The following is a 17,396-nucleotide window of genomic DNA, read 5'->3' as shown; positions in this document are numbered from 1 at the left end:
AAACATGTTGATAATACATTAATACTTTTAACCACAACCCCCCCCCCCCCCTGGTTTCGTTCATAACATAACGCTGTGTGGTGGTGTTATTTCTACATAAAAATCAACACAAGTATATTTCTCAAGCCTTAAAAGAAAGAAAACCCGCAATTGGAAATCGAGCAGGGAATGGTAGTCTATTTCTAAGCCTGTGTAGTGTGTAGAACAGGTAATTATCAGTAGACGCATGATAATATGTGCAGTGTGTAGTGTGTATATATATATATAAATATATAAATGTTATTATATATCGCTCAGTCTCTTACCAGTTGAACGGTGTGTCAGAGGTACAGGGATGAGGAGGAGGATGATGATGCTGTGCGGTCTCGCTCCCTCTCTTCACCACCACGGCAGGTCGCTCGCGGATCATTTGCTGCAGATCCCGCCCCCCTGCGCGCCGATTGGTCCGGTACACAATCGTGTTAATTAATTATGTCTTCAATTGTCTTCTCGTCTATTTGCCTTTATCGAAGAAAAAAAAATCTCCTCCTTTCTCATGGTGACTTTGTTATTATTATTCCCACTATTTATTTCCCACTATTTTATTTATTTATTATAAAGCCACAACAAAAAGAAAGCCCCGGTTCGGTACTTCGTCGAGCGACGGTGTTGCGCGCCGAGAATAGCAGAGCTGCAAGCCCACAACGCGTCGCGTACGCGACGCGTTGTGGGCTTGCAGCTCTGCTCTCGAAGTTATGACGGTGGCAGAGAGCGAGCGCGGAGCGTTCCTGGGACTTGTAGTCCATTTTGTCCAGGACAAGCAGAGTAAGGCATACGATTGCGCGTGTAGCAGTCTATGGTGTAGTCACACACGCGGAAGAACTACAATCCTAGACCAGCTGACAGCTATGGAACCAAACCCCGCCCATTCTGGCTCTGTTGGTTCAGTTTTGTGTCATGCAGACAACTTCCGTGAATGATACTAGAATGAGAGACGCAGTCACAACAACTCAGCAACAGCTAAACCATTGTCCTTGGTATTGATATTTGATCTTTCACGACTATAACACCAGCATTTATTTCTTTATTTATTCTTACAACCGCGAACACGTGATATAAACGTAACGAAGCGGAGTTGCTAACGTTGCCTATAGCTAACGTTATAGTTACCTCCCTCTGTCTCCGCCGTTCATTCTATCTTTACCACCGCTGGGCATTTTGGCAGGTAAGGGCAAAAATGTGCATGTTTTTTCCCCCACCCATAATAAAGGCCATCTCATTATGACACACAGACGTTTTGAGTCAGTGGAGTTGGATGGCTAGCTAAGCATAGCTACTACCCTACCTTTACTTACCATGGTTCCTTAATCCTAACAGACATGAAATGAAATGTGTCCCCGGTGTGTTGAAGTGTACTGTACAGTCAGGACTCGGAGGTATACTGATGTAAAGGATTAAAGAAAGGTTAGAAAGTTTGGGTTTATGATTATTTATGACTATTGAGAGTGAGACTCAATACAGATACTCTTACTGTTGATTACTTTGGCTATATTTATGCCCATAGCATTTGTCTATCTTGACTATATACAATTATACATCATGTATATATAGTACTGTATTTATTTTTAATTTATTTTGATAAATTATATTTATTTTTTGGTTAAAACATTTTTTGTTAAAAGGTTAAAATCACTAAGATTAAACATCCATGATATCAATCATCTTTAATCTTTAATCTTGAGGTGTTTAGCTAGTCAGCTTGTTACTAGACTAGTACTTGAATGTCAGTGGGTGTGTTGAAGATAAGATAACTTTGTCCTTTTGTGTAATTTACTGGCAGAGTGGTCATTTGGTGACTCATTGGGTTGTAAATTAGACACACAGACAGACAGACAAGATATACTGTAATAACATACTGTGTGTAGTAGTAATCAATGTATAATTGAGGTGTTTAATGTTAAGTAGAATGAGGACATACGGGTGTAGGCGTTTAGCTCAGTGCGTAGTGCGTACTGTAGCCTGTCATGCAGCTCATGTGTTGAGAAAGTAGAAGTGGTGCATGTGGTTGAGAGAGAGAGAATAGAGGGTATGCAAATTCACGTGACATCATCATACCCGGAAGGGTATGGCAAAAAACGACTTTCTGGCCATGACAGCCCATATATTTAAACAGAAAAGTCCTTTCCGATTCATATTGCATTAAACAACGTTAAACTCACTTTGCCACTCACTTTATGGACTGGTTATACATTTTGGGCTGTTCTGCTGAGCTTATAATGCATTATGAGTTTATGACCAGTACTTACAATTCTTAATAAAACCTTAGTTTGTTATAAGTTGTTAAGACACTATATTCTGATAGTAATCATTGCTATAGTGTTAGCTCTGGTCCATAGCCATTCTGGGCGGGAACCCCTTTTGGTGTTTTAAGCATTATGTTATACTTTAGCTATTGGAAAATAGCAGATCTACAACCTCGTAGCGCGGCACTCGGTGCTATGAGCTGCTATTTTTGAAAAATCGTGAAAACGTGGCACAAGTCTTGAATATATATTCTTTCGTAGCGAACGATTTAAACTCAAATATTGGCTTCTGGGAGGTCCCTGGAACCGCAGCCAAATACAGATAATTCTGGGGGTCCTTGACATGAAAAAGGTTGAGCACCACTGAGTCATAGAAACATAGGTTTTTCAGAAAACAGAGAACTTGTGCCTGATACGGCAGTGGTGCCAGATTACATACATGTATACATAGGAGCATTACCTTTAATCCTCCCTACACTAAAACATATCGTCATTACGTCACCATCGAAAACCAATTACACTCTGGCATTGGATCCTTTAATCCACATCTTTATTACGTCATCATTGAGAGCTAGTTATACCAGTTACCCTGACGTCATATGCTGGGACGGTGCATACGCATCAAAAGTGCTGGTACAGTGCATACGAATCAAAAGTGGCACAAAGTAACCACAGTATACCGCTAATCAACTTACAAATTACATATACATAGAAGCATTTCCTTTAATCCACCCGACACTGATCGGCATATACGTCACCATCGAAGGCATTGGGTCCTTTAATCCACATCTTTATTACGTCATCATTGAGAGCTAGTTATACCAGTTATACCCTGACGTCATATGCTGGGACGGTGCATACGCATCAAATGTGGCACAAAGTAACCACAGTATACCGCTAATCAACTTACAAATGACATATACATATACACAGAGGCATTTAGTATTAATATCACTATAGTCCAAGATTAAGTAAATTTAAAGCAATTGACAATTTAAAATAAATAATTATACTGTATACGTGATAACATATTTTATTTCAGTTTATATACCGGTACCTTTTATTTTCATCAGATATCGATGATTTATTTCTCTTTGAGAAACTAAAAAGGGATCCAGAATAATTCTAAATCGATAAAACTGTATTTCTTTTATAGATAGAAACTTGTACCATACTTCATAATACTACTTTTTTACATGCATAAAGTAGTTAGGTAGCAAATAGCTAAACCTAATAATTCAACATTTCAAACGTTCCTTCACAGAGAAGCTGAGATTTGACAGTTTGTAGCGGTCGACAGTACTTGCTGCTTGTGCACTAGTGTGCAACAAGTAAGTATGCACTCGACAGAGTGCAGTTCTAGTTTAATCTGTATCCTGACTGCGTTCTCTATCATGATTGGATAAATTTGGTTTTGCATTTTCAATTTCTGATGCATTTTCTGTTTAATAAAAAGCTGGAGGGACAAACACTCTAGCAACGAGTACTATACAATATAAAGCTTTTTTAACTTATTTTAACCAGCGAAAATCACTTCCCGCCTTATTACACTACCTGTTGCTCTGCTCACCATGTGTCTCATTGTCTCCTCGTTTTGTCTTTCTCAGATCCTTGCCTGAACTCTTACTCTTTGAATGAGGTGAGATTGGCTTCTGTACACACACACGCGCGCATGCCCACACAGTACCGCTGACAAGACAAGGATGATCATGGAAGACATGAAGAATGAAGCTGATACTACTACCTCTGCGGTCTCCATGGCTCTCTACACTGTGATGTATCCAGTATTTAAACAGGTAACAGCAGAAGAATGTATAGAGCTGTGCTTCTCAAAGCTATTCATTTCATTTCTGGTATTTGTATTTGTCCTCGGATTCCCATATGAAAATGTGTGAGAGAGACACTGTATGTGTGTGTGACTGTGTGAGAGAGGGTGGAGTGCCCACACCATGACATGAGCACAGCACACTGTCTTTTAGGTTACACCCTGGCAGAACGGAAATACACAACCTACTGTAATTGCATAAGTAAAGAGCACCACACATACAGAACAGAGAATGAGGCTGTATTCACACGTGTCTAATTATCTCTGTACAGTACAGTATGCTTGTATTATACATAATCGTTGCTGTCAAACATAAACATTGTATCTCCATTAGGGATGCAGCAGAGCTCATTGAAAACCTTTCTTGTAAGCGTTGTAAGCAAAACTTTTGAACTCTTGATAGAGATGAAAAGCCAAAGTTGCATTACGGTAAACTACAGTGATGTAGTGAGGTGAAGGTGAAAAAGTCTCTAGTCTGGGTGAAGGTTTTTTCCCTTGAAATGAAAATATTGAAAGTTAAATTAGTAAATTAGTATTTATTTTAACCCTACTTTATACTTTATACACAACATCTTTTCAGATGGGGGTCTGTTGCCAAATAATTTTAATTTAGGTGTCATTGATTGTTGGAGAACCACTGATCTATACTTTTTCAATTTCAGTTCCAGGGTGTGGAAATGGGATAGCAATGAGTCTCTTATTCCACCAAAATAACGTTGTTCTAGAACTGGTTCTGTTCGGTTCTAGATTCTTGTAACTGTCTTGTGTTTCCACCAGTTTTAAGCAGAACTATTGTATTGGAGGTGACCAGCTCAATGGCCTTGTGGTTAGAGTGTCCGCCCTGAGACTGGGAGGTCTGGGTTCAATCCCCGGCCGGGTCATACCAAAGCCTGTAAAAATGGGACCCAATGCCTCCCTGCTTGACACTCAGCATCAAGGGTTGGTCCCTGCGACATACTAGCGTCATGTCCAGGGCTTGTACTTGTACATCAAGCTGCCTCACGCTACAGAAACAGGAGATAGGCTCCTGCCCTATGGGCCTCATGGCTCGGCAAGGCTACTTACTATTGTATTGGAGGTGGCATAGCTGAATGGTTAGAGAGCACGCCTGGGGAGCAGGAGTCCTCAGTTGCCCCAGGTTCGATTCCAGGCCACGTCGGCAATCAGCATCTTCCAACCTGTAGACTAGTGACACGCCCACTTTGGTTTCCAGTCCAGGGCAAAAAAAACAAGGTTCTTTGGGGGTTGAATTGGTTTATTAGGCGGAAAAAATGGGGCCTTAGTGAAACGTGTGTGTGTATTATGTGCGCATGCTAAATGGGTTGGTGACCATGGTGAGTGTGCACTTTCTGGGATTTAGATTAAATCTGTCTCTGTCAATAAGGGAGATGGTATCAATTTAAAAAAGTATCTTCACAGCATAACATACAGTAAATGTGCAGGGAATTGCAGAATGTACGAGCCAATAGTTAACAATTCTGCATATTCATTACTAGTTTTTATCAGGTACTCCACCTGGCTACTTTTCACTGTGTCAAGATAATTTGTAAGAACATAAAAACATTGTTGAACTAGAAAAAGTGCCCTTCTGGGCACAGGTCTCCACCAGGATAGGAATGTAGGACATTGCAGCTTGCCTTCATCTGGTGGTTGGATAAAAGGGCAACAAAAGTAAACTAGAAAAAGTGCCCTTCCGGGCACAGGTCTCCACCAGGTTATCCACAGATCCGTGCAGTTAGAGGTAAAAACACTTTTCGGCCAGTTATAGCGCCACCTTGAGGCTTAGTTGAAATTGTTCATGTGGCATTTCGTCCTCGGCCTAGTGGGAATGTGGGTGCACAATTTCACGGAAATCACGCGATGTGTTCATGATTTGCAGCATTTTGTTTGAAACTGAGCACTCCTGTGAACTTTGGAAGCCAATCTTAACCAATCAGGATGGAGTCTGATAAATGTGAAAGACTCGTTTTGTTGAATGGCTCTAGAGAGACTGTGTACCAATTTGCGTGATGTTTGGACAAAATCTGTAGGTGTACTGTGCAAAAACTTGTTTTGCACAAAGCGGCCTCCTGGTGGCGCTATAACAGGCCGTTCTGGAAAGTTTGGGGCAGAGGTTCATGGTTGGCATCCAGGGAGTGTGTGTGCAAAATATGGCATTGAAAAACTTGTTTTGCACAAAGCGGCCTCCTGGTGGCGCTATAACAGGCCGTTCTGGAAAGTTTGGGGCAGAGGTTCATGGTTGGCATCCAGGGAGTGTGTGTGCAAAATATGGCATCGACCGGGTTAACGGTGGCCGAGATTAGCTGTTCACGGACACACGGACACACGGACGGACACGCGGACGGACGGAGTGCAAAACATACTCTCCCCACATGCCTTCGGCCTGGTGGAGACAACTAGGGAGTTGGCATACAAAGTTATCCACAGATCCGTGCAGTTAGAGGTAAAAACACTTTTCGGCCAGTTATAGCGCCACCTTGAGGCTGAGTTGAAATTGTTCATGTGGCATTTCTTCCTCGGCCTAGTGGGAATGTGCGTGCACAATTTCACGGAAACCACACGATGTGTTCATGATTTGCAGCATTTTGTTTGAAACTGAGCACTCCTGTGAACTTGGGAAGCCAATCTTAACCAATCAGGATGGAGTCTGAGAAATCTGAAAGACCCGTTTCGTTGAATGGCTCTAGAGAGACTGTGTACCAATTTGCGTGATGTTTGGACAAAATCTGTAGGTGTACTGTGCAAAAACTTGTTTTGCACAAAGCGGCCTCCTGGTGGCGCTATAACAGGCCGTTCTGGAAAGTTTGGGGCAGAGGTTCATCGTTGGCATCCAGGGAGTGTGTGTGCAAAATTTGGCATCGACCGGGTTAACGGTGGCCGAGATTAGCTGCTCACGGACACACACACGGACGGACACACGGACACACGGACGGACGGAGTGCAAAACATACTCTCCCCCCATGCCTTCGGCCTGGTGGAGACAATGAAAGGAGCTCTGCAAAGTGTTGAGCCTTACATGTTTGTCTGTGGGTGTTTTGTCTTGTATATCTTGCAGTTGGAGAAAGTAGATTTATCAGCAGCACAGACCTTGAGGGCAGCCTTTATAAAGGTAAGAATTTAAGAAAAGTCATTTTTTTCTTGTTTTTTTTTCTTGTTTACAGGGAATGTCTTGCAGAGTGCTGCTATCCCCTCCCACACCTATTCTTAATGTGTTGTTGAGTCAAACTCAACACGGGTGATAAAGACCCCTCGGCTTCATGGCCAGATCTCATCACCCTGTAATAATTACTCATTAACAACATCATACCTAGAGTTGGGACTTTTAACGCTTCCGGTAGTAGAAATTCTACTTACTACAGTAATAAAGTGATTCCCTGGTGTGATTACTAGGATACAGTAAAAAAATATTATACAACACTATTATTAGACATTGTACAACTATTATTATAGTTGTTGTTGTTGGGCTTTGGGTTGGGTCGGACTAGGCATTAATTAATATATGAATTAATTTGTAATTGTAACGTATTTCGCAGGTGCGCGACATTGTCTCTCGCGGCTGTTGCTGTACAGTAGTTCAGGCTGCTACACAGTGCTGCCCCGACAGTCCACCGCAAGGTTGCAAACACAGTGGATTATTTTTGTTCGAGCAAAACACGAGCCAGAACTTTAGCTGTTCATTTGGATATATATCTTGAATGGAACTTGACATGACTTGTAGCGTATGTCTGCTCTGCTCGTGCCCACCTTACTTACTTACTTAGTACTCTTGCACTTCAGGGAGCGTAGAGCCAACCAAAGCCACCAGGTCTCTCCATCTGGGTCTGTTGTGGGCAAGATGTTGAGCTTGTGCCAAAGTCACGTTACATACTCTAAGGTCCTGGGCTATTACAGTACATCCAGCCAGCGGGTGCGGGGGGAGCCTCTAGGTCGTCTCCAGCCGGCTTGCTGGGGATTGAAGTCCGGGAGCCAGCAGCGGTGGTTCCCAAAGTGGGGTCCGCGGACCCCTAGGGGTACGCGACGCATAGCCAGGGGGTACCCAAGCCCCATAAAAAAAAAAAAAAAAAAAAAAAAGAAATCTCCCCAGTGCCTTCCCAGTGCCTCCTGCAGTGTCCCCTCAGTGCTTCCCCAGTGCCTCCCCAGTGTCCCCCTGAGTGCCTCCCCAGTGTCCCCCCAGTGCCTCCCCAGTGTCCCCCTGAGTGCCTCCCCAGTGTCTCCCCAGTGTCTCCCCAGTGCCTCCCCAGTGCCTCCCCAGTGTCTCCCCAGTGCCTCCCCAGTGTCCCCTCAGTGCCTCCCCAGTGCCTCCCCAGTGTCCCCCTGAGTGCCTCCCCATGCTCCCCAGTGTCTCCCCAGTGTCCCCCTGAGTGCCTCCCCATGCTCCCCAGTGTCTCCCCAGTCCCTCCCCAGTGTCTCCCCAGTGTCTCCCCAGTGCCTTCCCAGTGCCTCCCCAGTGTCCCCCTGAGTGCCTCCCCAGTGTCTCCCCAGTGTCTCCCCAGTGCCTCCCCAGTGCCTCCCCAGTGCCTCCCCAGTGTCTCCCCAGTGTCCCCTCAGTGCCTCCCCAGTGCCTCCCCAGTGTCCCCCTGAGTGCCTCCCCATGCTCCCCAGTGTCTCCCCAGTGTCTCCCTGAGTGCCTCCCCATGCTCCCCAGTGTCTCCCCAGTGTCTCCCCAGTGCCTTCCCAGTGCCTCCCCAGTGCCTCCCCAGTGTCCCCCTGAGTGCCTCCCCAGTGACCAGCCGAGTGCCTCCCCAGTGCCTACCCAGTGTCCCCCTGAGTGCCTCCCCATGCTTTTTTTTTGAGGGGGCTTGTGAATCATGGTGTGTGTGTGATATGAAATGTCCAGTACCTCCCCAGTGCCTCCCCAAGTGCCACCCCAGTGTCTTCCCTGCAGTGTCTGCCCAGTGCCTCCCCAATGTCTCCCCAGTGGCTGCAGTTTCTCCCCAGTGCCTCCCCAGTGCCTTCCCAGTGCCTCCTGCAGTGTCCCCTCAGTGCTTCCCCAGTGCCTCCCCAGTGCCTCCCCAGTGTCCCCCTGAGTGCCTCCCCAGTGTCCCCCCAGTGCCTCCCCAGTGTCCCCCTGAGTGCCTCCCCAGTGCCTCCCCAGTGCCTCCCCAGTGTCTCCCCAGTGCCTCCCCAGTGTCCCCTCAGTGCCTCCCCAGTGTCCCCCTGAGTGCCTCCCCATGCTCCCCAGTGTCTCCCCAGTGTCCCCCTGAGTGCCTCCCCATGCTCCCCAGTGTCTCCCCAGTGTCTCCCCAGTGCCTCCCCAGTGTCTCCCCAGTGCCTTCCCAGTGCCTCCCCAGTGTCCCCCTGAGTGCCTCCCCAGTGTCTCCCCAGTGTCTCCCCAGTGCCTCCCCAGTGCCTCCCCAGTGTCTCCGCAGTGTCCCCTCAGTGCCTCCCCAGTGCCTCCCCAGTGTCCCCCTGAGTGCCTCCCCATGCTCCCCAGTGTCTCCCCAGTGTCTCCCTGAGTGTCTCCCCAGTGTCTCCCCAGTGTCTCCCCAGTGCCTCCCCAGTGTCTCCCCAGTGCCTCCCCAGTGTCCCCCTGAGTGCCTCCCCAGTGACCAGCCGAGTGCCTCCCCAGTGCCTACCCAGTGTCCCCCTGAGTGCCTCCCCATGCTCCCCAGTGCCTCCCCAGTTCTCTCCCCAGTGCCTCCCCAGTGCCTTCCCAGTGCCTCCCCAGTGTCCCCTCAGTGCCTCCCCAGTGTCCCCTCAGTGCCTTCCCAGTGCCTCCCCAGTGTCCACTCAGTGCCTCCCCAGTGTCCCCCCCGAGTGCCTCCCCAGTGCCTCCCTGAGTGCCTCTCGAGTGCCTCCCCAGTGTCTCCCCAGTGCCTCCCCAGTGCCTGCCCAGTGTCCCCCCAGTGTCTCCAATAGCAATACAAGAGCAATAATACAAATCAATCTTATTTATTAATCTTATTCATTAATTATTGAATCAAATTAATTAATTAATCAAAATGTTCGACGCAAGAAGGCCCCCCTGCGGCCTGCGCCCAGCACCATGCCAAAGCTTTTTCCTGCAGGAAACACTGCTTGTGGTTGTAAATATATTGTTATCTGTGTTGCGAGGATGAGGGGGTACCTGGAAAAATATCTACCCCAAAAGGGGTACCTGGTCCAAAAAAGTTTGGGAACCCCTGGATTAGATAATATGATTAACCTTGTGTTTCCGTAGAGACGTTTCCTTAGAATCAACGTGCCACTGCTACCACGAAAGGACCCACTGGTAAAGTCTAAATACGGAGAAAAAAACCGGAGTAGCAGTGCGTGGGTCCTTAGTTGTAGAAAACTGCAAACCGTTGCTCTTTGGAGAGGGTTTTACTGAATACACAGTACAAGAGTTCTTTAAAAGTTCTATACCTTTGAGTTTGTATAAGTTCACAATGGAAAGAGAGCTGACGGTGGCGAACTTTAAAGAGGATCCAAGGCAGCTCTGTTAGTTGAAGTAGAAAATCCTTTATTGCATGTTTTTTCTTAAAAAGCAAGTGTGTGTGTGACGTGTGTGTGTGTGTGTGCGTGTGTGTGCGTGCGCGCGCGTGCGTGCGTGTGTGTGTTTTTCCAGGCTGAGAAGGAGAATCCAGGGTTGACCCAGGACATTGTGGTCAAGATAATACAGAAGAAGCAGTTGGAGATCAATTATACAGAATCTCTGCTTCGCATGGCTGGGGACCCTGTGGAAGGTAGGAGAGGGTTAGGGAGACCTGCTGTGCATTCCAATGGATTTAAGGCTTCTCCAATGGTGCTCATGTAACCTCTTGGTGTCATTGGAACGTGCTGAACTGAAAAAGAATACAGGATAAGATGGTTGCCTTCCTTAGGAGCTGGAATGAGTAAGACCAGTGGTGGAAAGTAATTAATTACATTTACTCAAGTACTGTATTTTTACTTTACTGAAGTATTTTAGTATTTGTACTTCTACTCCACTATGTCTTAGAGGTAAAAAAAAATATTTTACTGTTACTACACTGCAGTTATTTGAAAACTTGAGTTACTTGCAAAACACTTTAATTCTGCAATTTAAAAATAGCAGATCTGCTATTTCCAAAATATGTTTTATACTTTGAAAATGGGACATTTGGCATAATGACTACTTTTTCCTTTTGGTACTTTTAAGTACATTTTGATACCAATACTTTTATACTTTTACTCAAGTAATACATTTTTAATTCCGGACTTTTACTTTGTACATTGCAGTATGATTAATACTTGATGATTGGTAAAAAATGTGAGTACTTCTTCCACCACTGAGTAAGACCCAGCCTCTGAGCTGTGCTGTCAAGAGCTCTGTTTCTAAATAACACACACTCTGAGTCCACAATCCACATGCAGTGATTCTCAACCTTTGGAATTTCAAGGACCCGCTGTTTTTCAACCTGTCGGCTGGGAGGATATTGCCCCCGCAAAATTGGCAAAACACTAAGATTTTAATGATAATATAATATTGTTATTAAAACACTTTGAGGGCATAACACACCATACATGACATTTATTCCATTGTCTTTCCACGCGTAATACGATAAACCCGTATTTTGTGTTTAATTCGCCGTTGTTAGATGGTTATTATGAAAATCCGGTTTTGTGACGAGGCGGATGCGTTATGATGACGTAACTGGAAATCAACCATCCGCCGGCTTGCAAGGGCTTCTGGGAAACTGACTCTAATGCAAAGTGAACGAGGGCGTATAGACGATCTTAACCCGCTTTGCTCTTAGTCTGTGACCCGGTTTGTTGAAGTGGCTTATGTGTCGGCTCAATAACACATTTTCAAGGATCAAAGGCGCAAATACTTTGGCGTATGCTCCAAAGGTAATTAAACAATCCCGGCAACTTAAAACTATACTACGGAACACAATTGATTGATTGGTCATTAAAATGCTCTGAAACGGCCTGCCGTGTTAAGCGGTCAGATGGGTGGGCCATGGACGTTATCAAGATTTTCAAATGGGCCCTGATCCAGAACATGTTTAGAACCACTGCATTAGGCCACAGATCCCATTGGATATGGGGGGGGTCGGGGGTCATCTGCCGTCCTACAAGCATTGTTGTGTGACAGTGTGGCAGAGATACGCTATTTTTGAAGGTGAATAGTATGTCAAATGTTGTGATACTGCAACACATTCTCACCACAATAGGATAGATATATACCGGTAGCTTGCGATGTGTCAATCCTCTCATATAAGTGTGCATATAAAATCTCCTTTGCTATGGAAAACAACATTCGTAATCTTTTAATGCGCCACACAGCAGTGCTTTTTGTATTATAATTTTTTAAATGGCTGTATATTATTATTATTTATATTTATTATATATTATGTTATACTGTATATTACAAGTGTGTGTGTGCGTGTGTGCGTGTGTGCGTGCGTGCGTGCGTGCGTGCGTGCGTGCGTGCGTGGCCCCGACAAGCCTATAGTACGTCTCCCTGCCCCTTTGGACATTTAGACCTGTTTGAATGGTGAAATGGCTGAAATGTATACATGTCCGAAATGAAATGTATACATGTCCGAATTTTGGTAATAAGCGTAACTGAACTGAAGCATTACATTCTCACTCCAAGACGCAACATTTTTGTCCTCCCAACTCCTGATATGCTGCCGCTTGGTCAAAGTTTATACGCCTTTGGGTGGGAATGTGTTGGGTATGACAGATCTGCAGTGCTCTACCCAATCTGTCCACTGGGTGGAGCTGTTTCTCCATTAATGGTCCCTTGTCCACCAGCCACTCAAACGTTCCTTTGCTCCTCTCTGTAATTGAATTCCCTCTGCCATGTACTGTGATTGATGGTAGTAATGAATTCACACACATGCACGCAGCCCCCCCCCCCCCCCAACACACACACACACACACACACACACACAAACACACACAAATTCTTTGAGGTGGGCGGAATTTTTTATTTTGTATACTATAGTTTGAGGCACATCACGATTTCTACCACTGTCTTTGATTGATGTGTCTCTGTGTACATATCCATAACATACCTGTATGAATATGTAGTATAACATTCATAAATCATATGTATGTGTGTGAGCACGTGTACAGTATGTCTGTTTGTACACTTGTGTGGCTGTGTTAGGGGACCACTCATGTTGGTGTGTTGGTGATTAACCCATTCTGACCTGAGATCAGATTCACACGAGGTTTCCACTGGACACACACTGGTCTGATTAACCCATTCTGACCTGAGATCGGATTCTAGAAATGTCAGTCGCTCTTCGATTTTTCAAAAATAGCAGACCTACAAGCTCGTATCGCGCCACTCGGTGGCGCGATATGAGCTTGTAGATCTGCTATTTTTCAATAGCTAAAGCATAACATGATGCTGACACCAAAATGGGTGCCCGGTCAGAATGGGTTAAAAGTGTGTATTTCTGCATAGGCATTGAAGTAGTATTACTGAACTGAACAAATTTACTGTGTTATTTACATGTTTATTGGCATGTTTATTGGCAGTGGTTCTCAAAAAAATACAAAAAATAACAACAGCAGTACACCGAGTTAAAATGACGGCAAATGGATGATACACAAAACAACTGGACAAAACAATGCGACAGACAACGATACATTTCAAAATATACCGTTTTAAGCAATTCAACTATGTAACTAAAGACTAATAGACTATTAGACCCATAGTAACTCTGAGGGTGTACAAATGGAACCAAACGGACCCATAACTGGTACACCGTCAGAGTTATGGGCGATTGGGGGTGCTTGGAAATGAGAACATTTTGAGAAGTTTGTCAATGATGGAGTCTGTCGCTAAGGGCTGTTGTTGTCTTTCCTGTGGGCGTGTCCAGAGTTTGTGATTGACAAGCGGCACGTGGAGTTCCAGGATGTGAACGACAGGGCCAGAGCTCTGAAGCTCGTCCTCAGCAGCATCCCTGACCACATCAACGACAGAGTGCGCTTCCTGCAGACCATCAAGTGAGTCCAGGCATGGAACAACATCATTTCAGATGGTCTCAATTTGTTTTCCACAGGCACAGAAAGCATGTGGAAGTTTCTTAAACTTTTTTGACAGTTACTGTATATAAGTTACTGTAGAATAAACCTTGTTTTGACCAGAAACGCCACCTTGGGCGCCGAATTGGAGATAAAAGCGATTGAAAGCAGCACATTGAATGCATGTAGATGTGCACACAATTCAAGATGGCACGCTCCAGTGTCACACTAGCACACTCGATGCTAACGTGAGTAGCCTATCTACTCGATCGGATCTAAACCTGTATAAAACATCAATGTATGTAATTTCACTTATTTGCATGGCGTGTGGCCAGACTACGAGAATGGCGCGTTATGGGTTAACAGTTAGAAACAGGATCGGGGGTGTTTGTGAATGAGAGAGGGGTAGAGAATAGAAGAGCAGAATAGTAGTTTCAGGCTATTCTTGCGTAACAAAAACTGACAGATTTTTTGATTCGTTACTCTCATACACTTGTGTGTGTGTGTGTGTGTGTGTGTGTGTGTGTGTGTGTGTGTGTGTGTCACTCTCAGAGACATTGCCAGTGCTATAAAGGAGCTGCTTGACACAGTCAACACAGTCTTCAGAAAATACCAGTATCAAAACAGACGGGTGAGTGCTTACAATACATGCATAGTCTGCGCACAGCCTCCTTCACAATCATGTGTACATGCACCTACACTTTTCAAAGCATGCAACACACACACACACACACACACACACACACACACACAGACAGACACACTTGTGTTCTTGTGTAGTAAGTTGTCTTGTGTTTGTCGGGTAGGCCCTTGAGCAGCAGAAGAAAGAGTTTGTGAAATACTCCAAGAGCTTCAGTGACACACTCAAAACCTTCTTCAAAGACGGAAAGTAAGACGGACACACTTTAAAATGGCTTTGTCTCTCACTCATTCTTCATCTAAGGTGCTATTTACACGAGGATGGTGTTCATATAAAACGTCAAAATAAAGTATCGTTTGCTGCTGTCATTTAGACGAGAACCGTGTTCTCAGGAGGTGAAAACGCAACGAAGTGAAACCGCCTCCCAGAGTGGAAATCTTTGAGAACACCGTTTCCTATGGTCTCCATATAAACAGGCAAAACGGTGAATCCGCAAAACTTATGACATCATGGCTCACGTTGGCTCACAGCGCATATGTTTATTACATTGATGCAGAGCAATATCATTATGATATAATGGAGTTCCTGAACAAGCCTCCCTCCTCGCCTACAAAGTGATGCTCATCAGCGATGTTGAATGTAAAACCATGATGTAAATAAAAAGCCTTGTGATAGACGGCAGCCGCGGCAGCAGCGTTTATTTAATAAATATATATCATCCCGTGGCGCGCCCAGAGCAGTGTTGCGCCGCTTGCGTCTTCTTGTACGTGGCAGCCCGTTATCGCCACCTAGCGACAGTATAGCATAATAGCACATTATATCATAACGTGTGCGTTCTCGTGTAAAGGGTAAGAAAAAATGAGAACGCAACGGGACTTTGACGTGTTATATGGAGATGGTCGCCGTGTAAAACAGGCATTAGAGTGTTCTTTCTCTTCTTTCTCTCTTTCCCACTTCTCTTGCTTGTTGTCTTATGTTTAATATTTTGCACACACACACACACACACACACACACGTGGCGCATTTACTAGTGTACAGGGAATAAGTGGTTGAATTTTTACACATACCAATACTCAAATGTGTTTAGTGCACACTCACTCCCAGTGTCAATGTCAGTAAGCGGTTGTCGGATGATCACAGGCATGCTACAGTGCACGTCAAGCGAACGACTACCGCATAATTCCCTTGACCCACTTCCCGCAAAATCGCTTGAAATGGGCTTGTGCTCGCTCAGGCCCGACACTCTCCATTCCAGCCGGATCAAAGTCTTGTCCCCAGATCAATCCCAGTATCTGTTGCCATGGTTTTTACTGCTGTTGTAGCTGATGCGTGTCTCTTGTCATGCTTGTTTCCAGGGCGACCAACGTGTTTGTCAGTGCCAACCGGCTCACCCACCAAACCAACATGATACTGCAGACCTTCAAGGCCGTGGCATAGGATCCGGAGAGGACGCAAGCACACACACGCGCGCGCGCACAGGCACACACACACACACACACACACACACACACACACACATATTTGCTGAGGCTTTTATCTGAGAATATATTTTATTAGCCTTTATAAATTGTAAAAACTTTTTTATTAATTATTTTTGGGATGTATAATTTATCATTTTGTTAAAAATCTTTCAGAAGGGCGATCAGGTAGCAGGAGGTTCAAAGCGAATAATTTTTATGTAAAACTCCAGGGAATTTAGAAAAGAAAGAAAAATGTTTGTTTGTTGTTTGTTCTTTTATCATGCTTTGACAGCTGAGTCGTTGATTTCTTTCTTCTTTTTCCTCTTTGTTCCCGTTCTATCCTCTTCCTTTCGTTTTATTTCCCTTCTCTCTCGGTGGATTGCAACACCACAACGCACAGAGGCCATCAAAAATACTACCAGTTTTATTGTTTTGTTTTGCTTTGCTTTTCAAATTGTTTCCACTTCACAGTCCGCTGGTAGGACATCAGCCAAATAAATAGAAAGTCGACTTGGACATGCCAACTTACCAAACATATAGTAAGAGAAATCTATGAAAATCTGGGAACTAAATCGTTACCAAGAAATTTCTTCACCAATGTGTTTCTAAAGGTGTCTAATAACATGTACTAAAAGTTTGAAATTCAACTCCTGTGGGAAATTGAGTTATTAGCATAATATGTGACCATACCCATAACATCCTATTATGTAAGGCCAAACAGTCAAAATTGCATCATTCTTTAAGTAGCATGTGACATATGAAACTAGGGGTTTTTCATGATTCTGAATCCATTCCAAGCATTAGTTTTGCACAAAAAACACTCCTTGGGCTTAATTAGGCCATATCCACTTGACCATCACGTTTGTGATGACGGCTATGGCCGTTTTCCTCCCAAGGAGTGTTTTTTGTGCAAAACTAATGCTTGGAATGGATTCAGAATCATGAAAACCCCATAGTTTCATATGTCACATGCTACTGAAAGACGGATGAAATTTGGACATTTTTTCTTTATATAGGATGTTATGGGTATGGTCACATATTATGCTAATAACTCAATTTCCCACAGGAGTTGAATTTCAAACTTTTAGTACACCTTAGAAACACATTGGTGAAGAAATTTCTTGGTAACGATTTAGTTCCCAGTTTGGTCAAATACCTGATAAAATGCCCTTACTAATAGACATATCCAGTTTTACTTTACATACCAGTGGCTACAGTATATGGACATTAATTTATAGCGGGGGAATGTGTATCTGTCTGTT

The 17,396-nt window shown here is 44.4% G+C and overlaps 1 protein-coding gene across 2 annotated transcripts; it reads left to right on the top strand.

The window, feature by feature from the left end:
• Nucleotides 1-941: 941 nt before the first annotated feature.
• Nucleotides 942-16,808, top strand: LOC310864646 (programmed cell death protein 10-like). 2 transcript variants are annotated; one of them, XR_014569751.1, is made up of 8 exons: nt 942-1,204; nt 3,890-4,078; nt 7,163-7,216; nt 10,655-10,772; nt 13,890-14,016; nt 14,587-14,665; nt 14,841-14,977; nt 15,597-15,660. XR_014569751.1 is itself a non-coding variant. In XM_083773335.1 (8 exons), exons 2-8 carry the CDS (start codon nt 3,986-3,988, stop codon nt 16,109-16,111), a joined length of 636 nt encoding a protein of 211 aa, XP_083629461.1. In that variant the 5' UTR covers nt 942-1,204; nt 3,890-3,985; the 3' UTR covers nt 16,112-16,808. The 2 variants fall into 2 exon arrangements, 1 of the variants encoding a protein (XP_083629461.1); XM_083773335.1 differs by lacking the exon at nt 15,597-15,660 and adding an exon at nt 16,030-16,808 and having other exon boundaries at nt 14,841-14,923.
• The last annotated feature ends 588 nt before the right edge of the window (nt 16,809-17,396 follow it).

Source organism: Protomyctophum parallelum (genome assembly GCF_964188405.1).
Source record: "Protomyctophum parallelum genome assembly, chromosome: 9".
NCBI lineage: Eukaryota > Metazoa > Chordata > Actinopteri > Myctophiformes > Myctophidae > Protomyctophum > Protomyctophum parallelum.
The sequence above is the reverse complement of the archived record's forward strand: the minus strand, read 5'-3'. Positions and strand labels throughout refer to the sequence as shown.

Excerpts from the sequence above, each read along its gene's own strand:
- LOC310864646 (XM_083773335.1), top strand. The coding sequence starts at position 3,986 with ATGATCATGGAAGACATGAAGAATGAAGCTGATACTACTACCTCTGCG. Across the intron at positions 4,079-7,162 it reads TGTATCCAGTATTTAAACAG|TTGGAGAAAGTAGATTTATC; the intron begins GTAACAGCAGAA and ends TATATCTTGCAG. Across the intron at positions 14,017-14,586 it reads CGCTTCCTGCAGACCATCAA|AGACATTGCCAGTGCTATAA; the intron begins GTGAGTCCAGGC and ends TGTCACTCTCAG.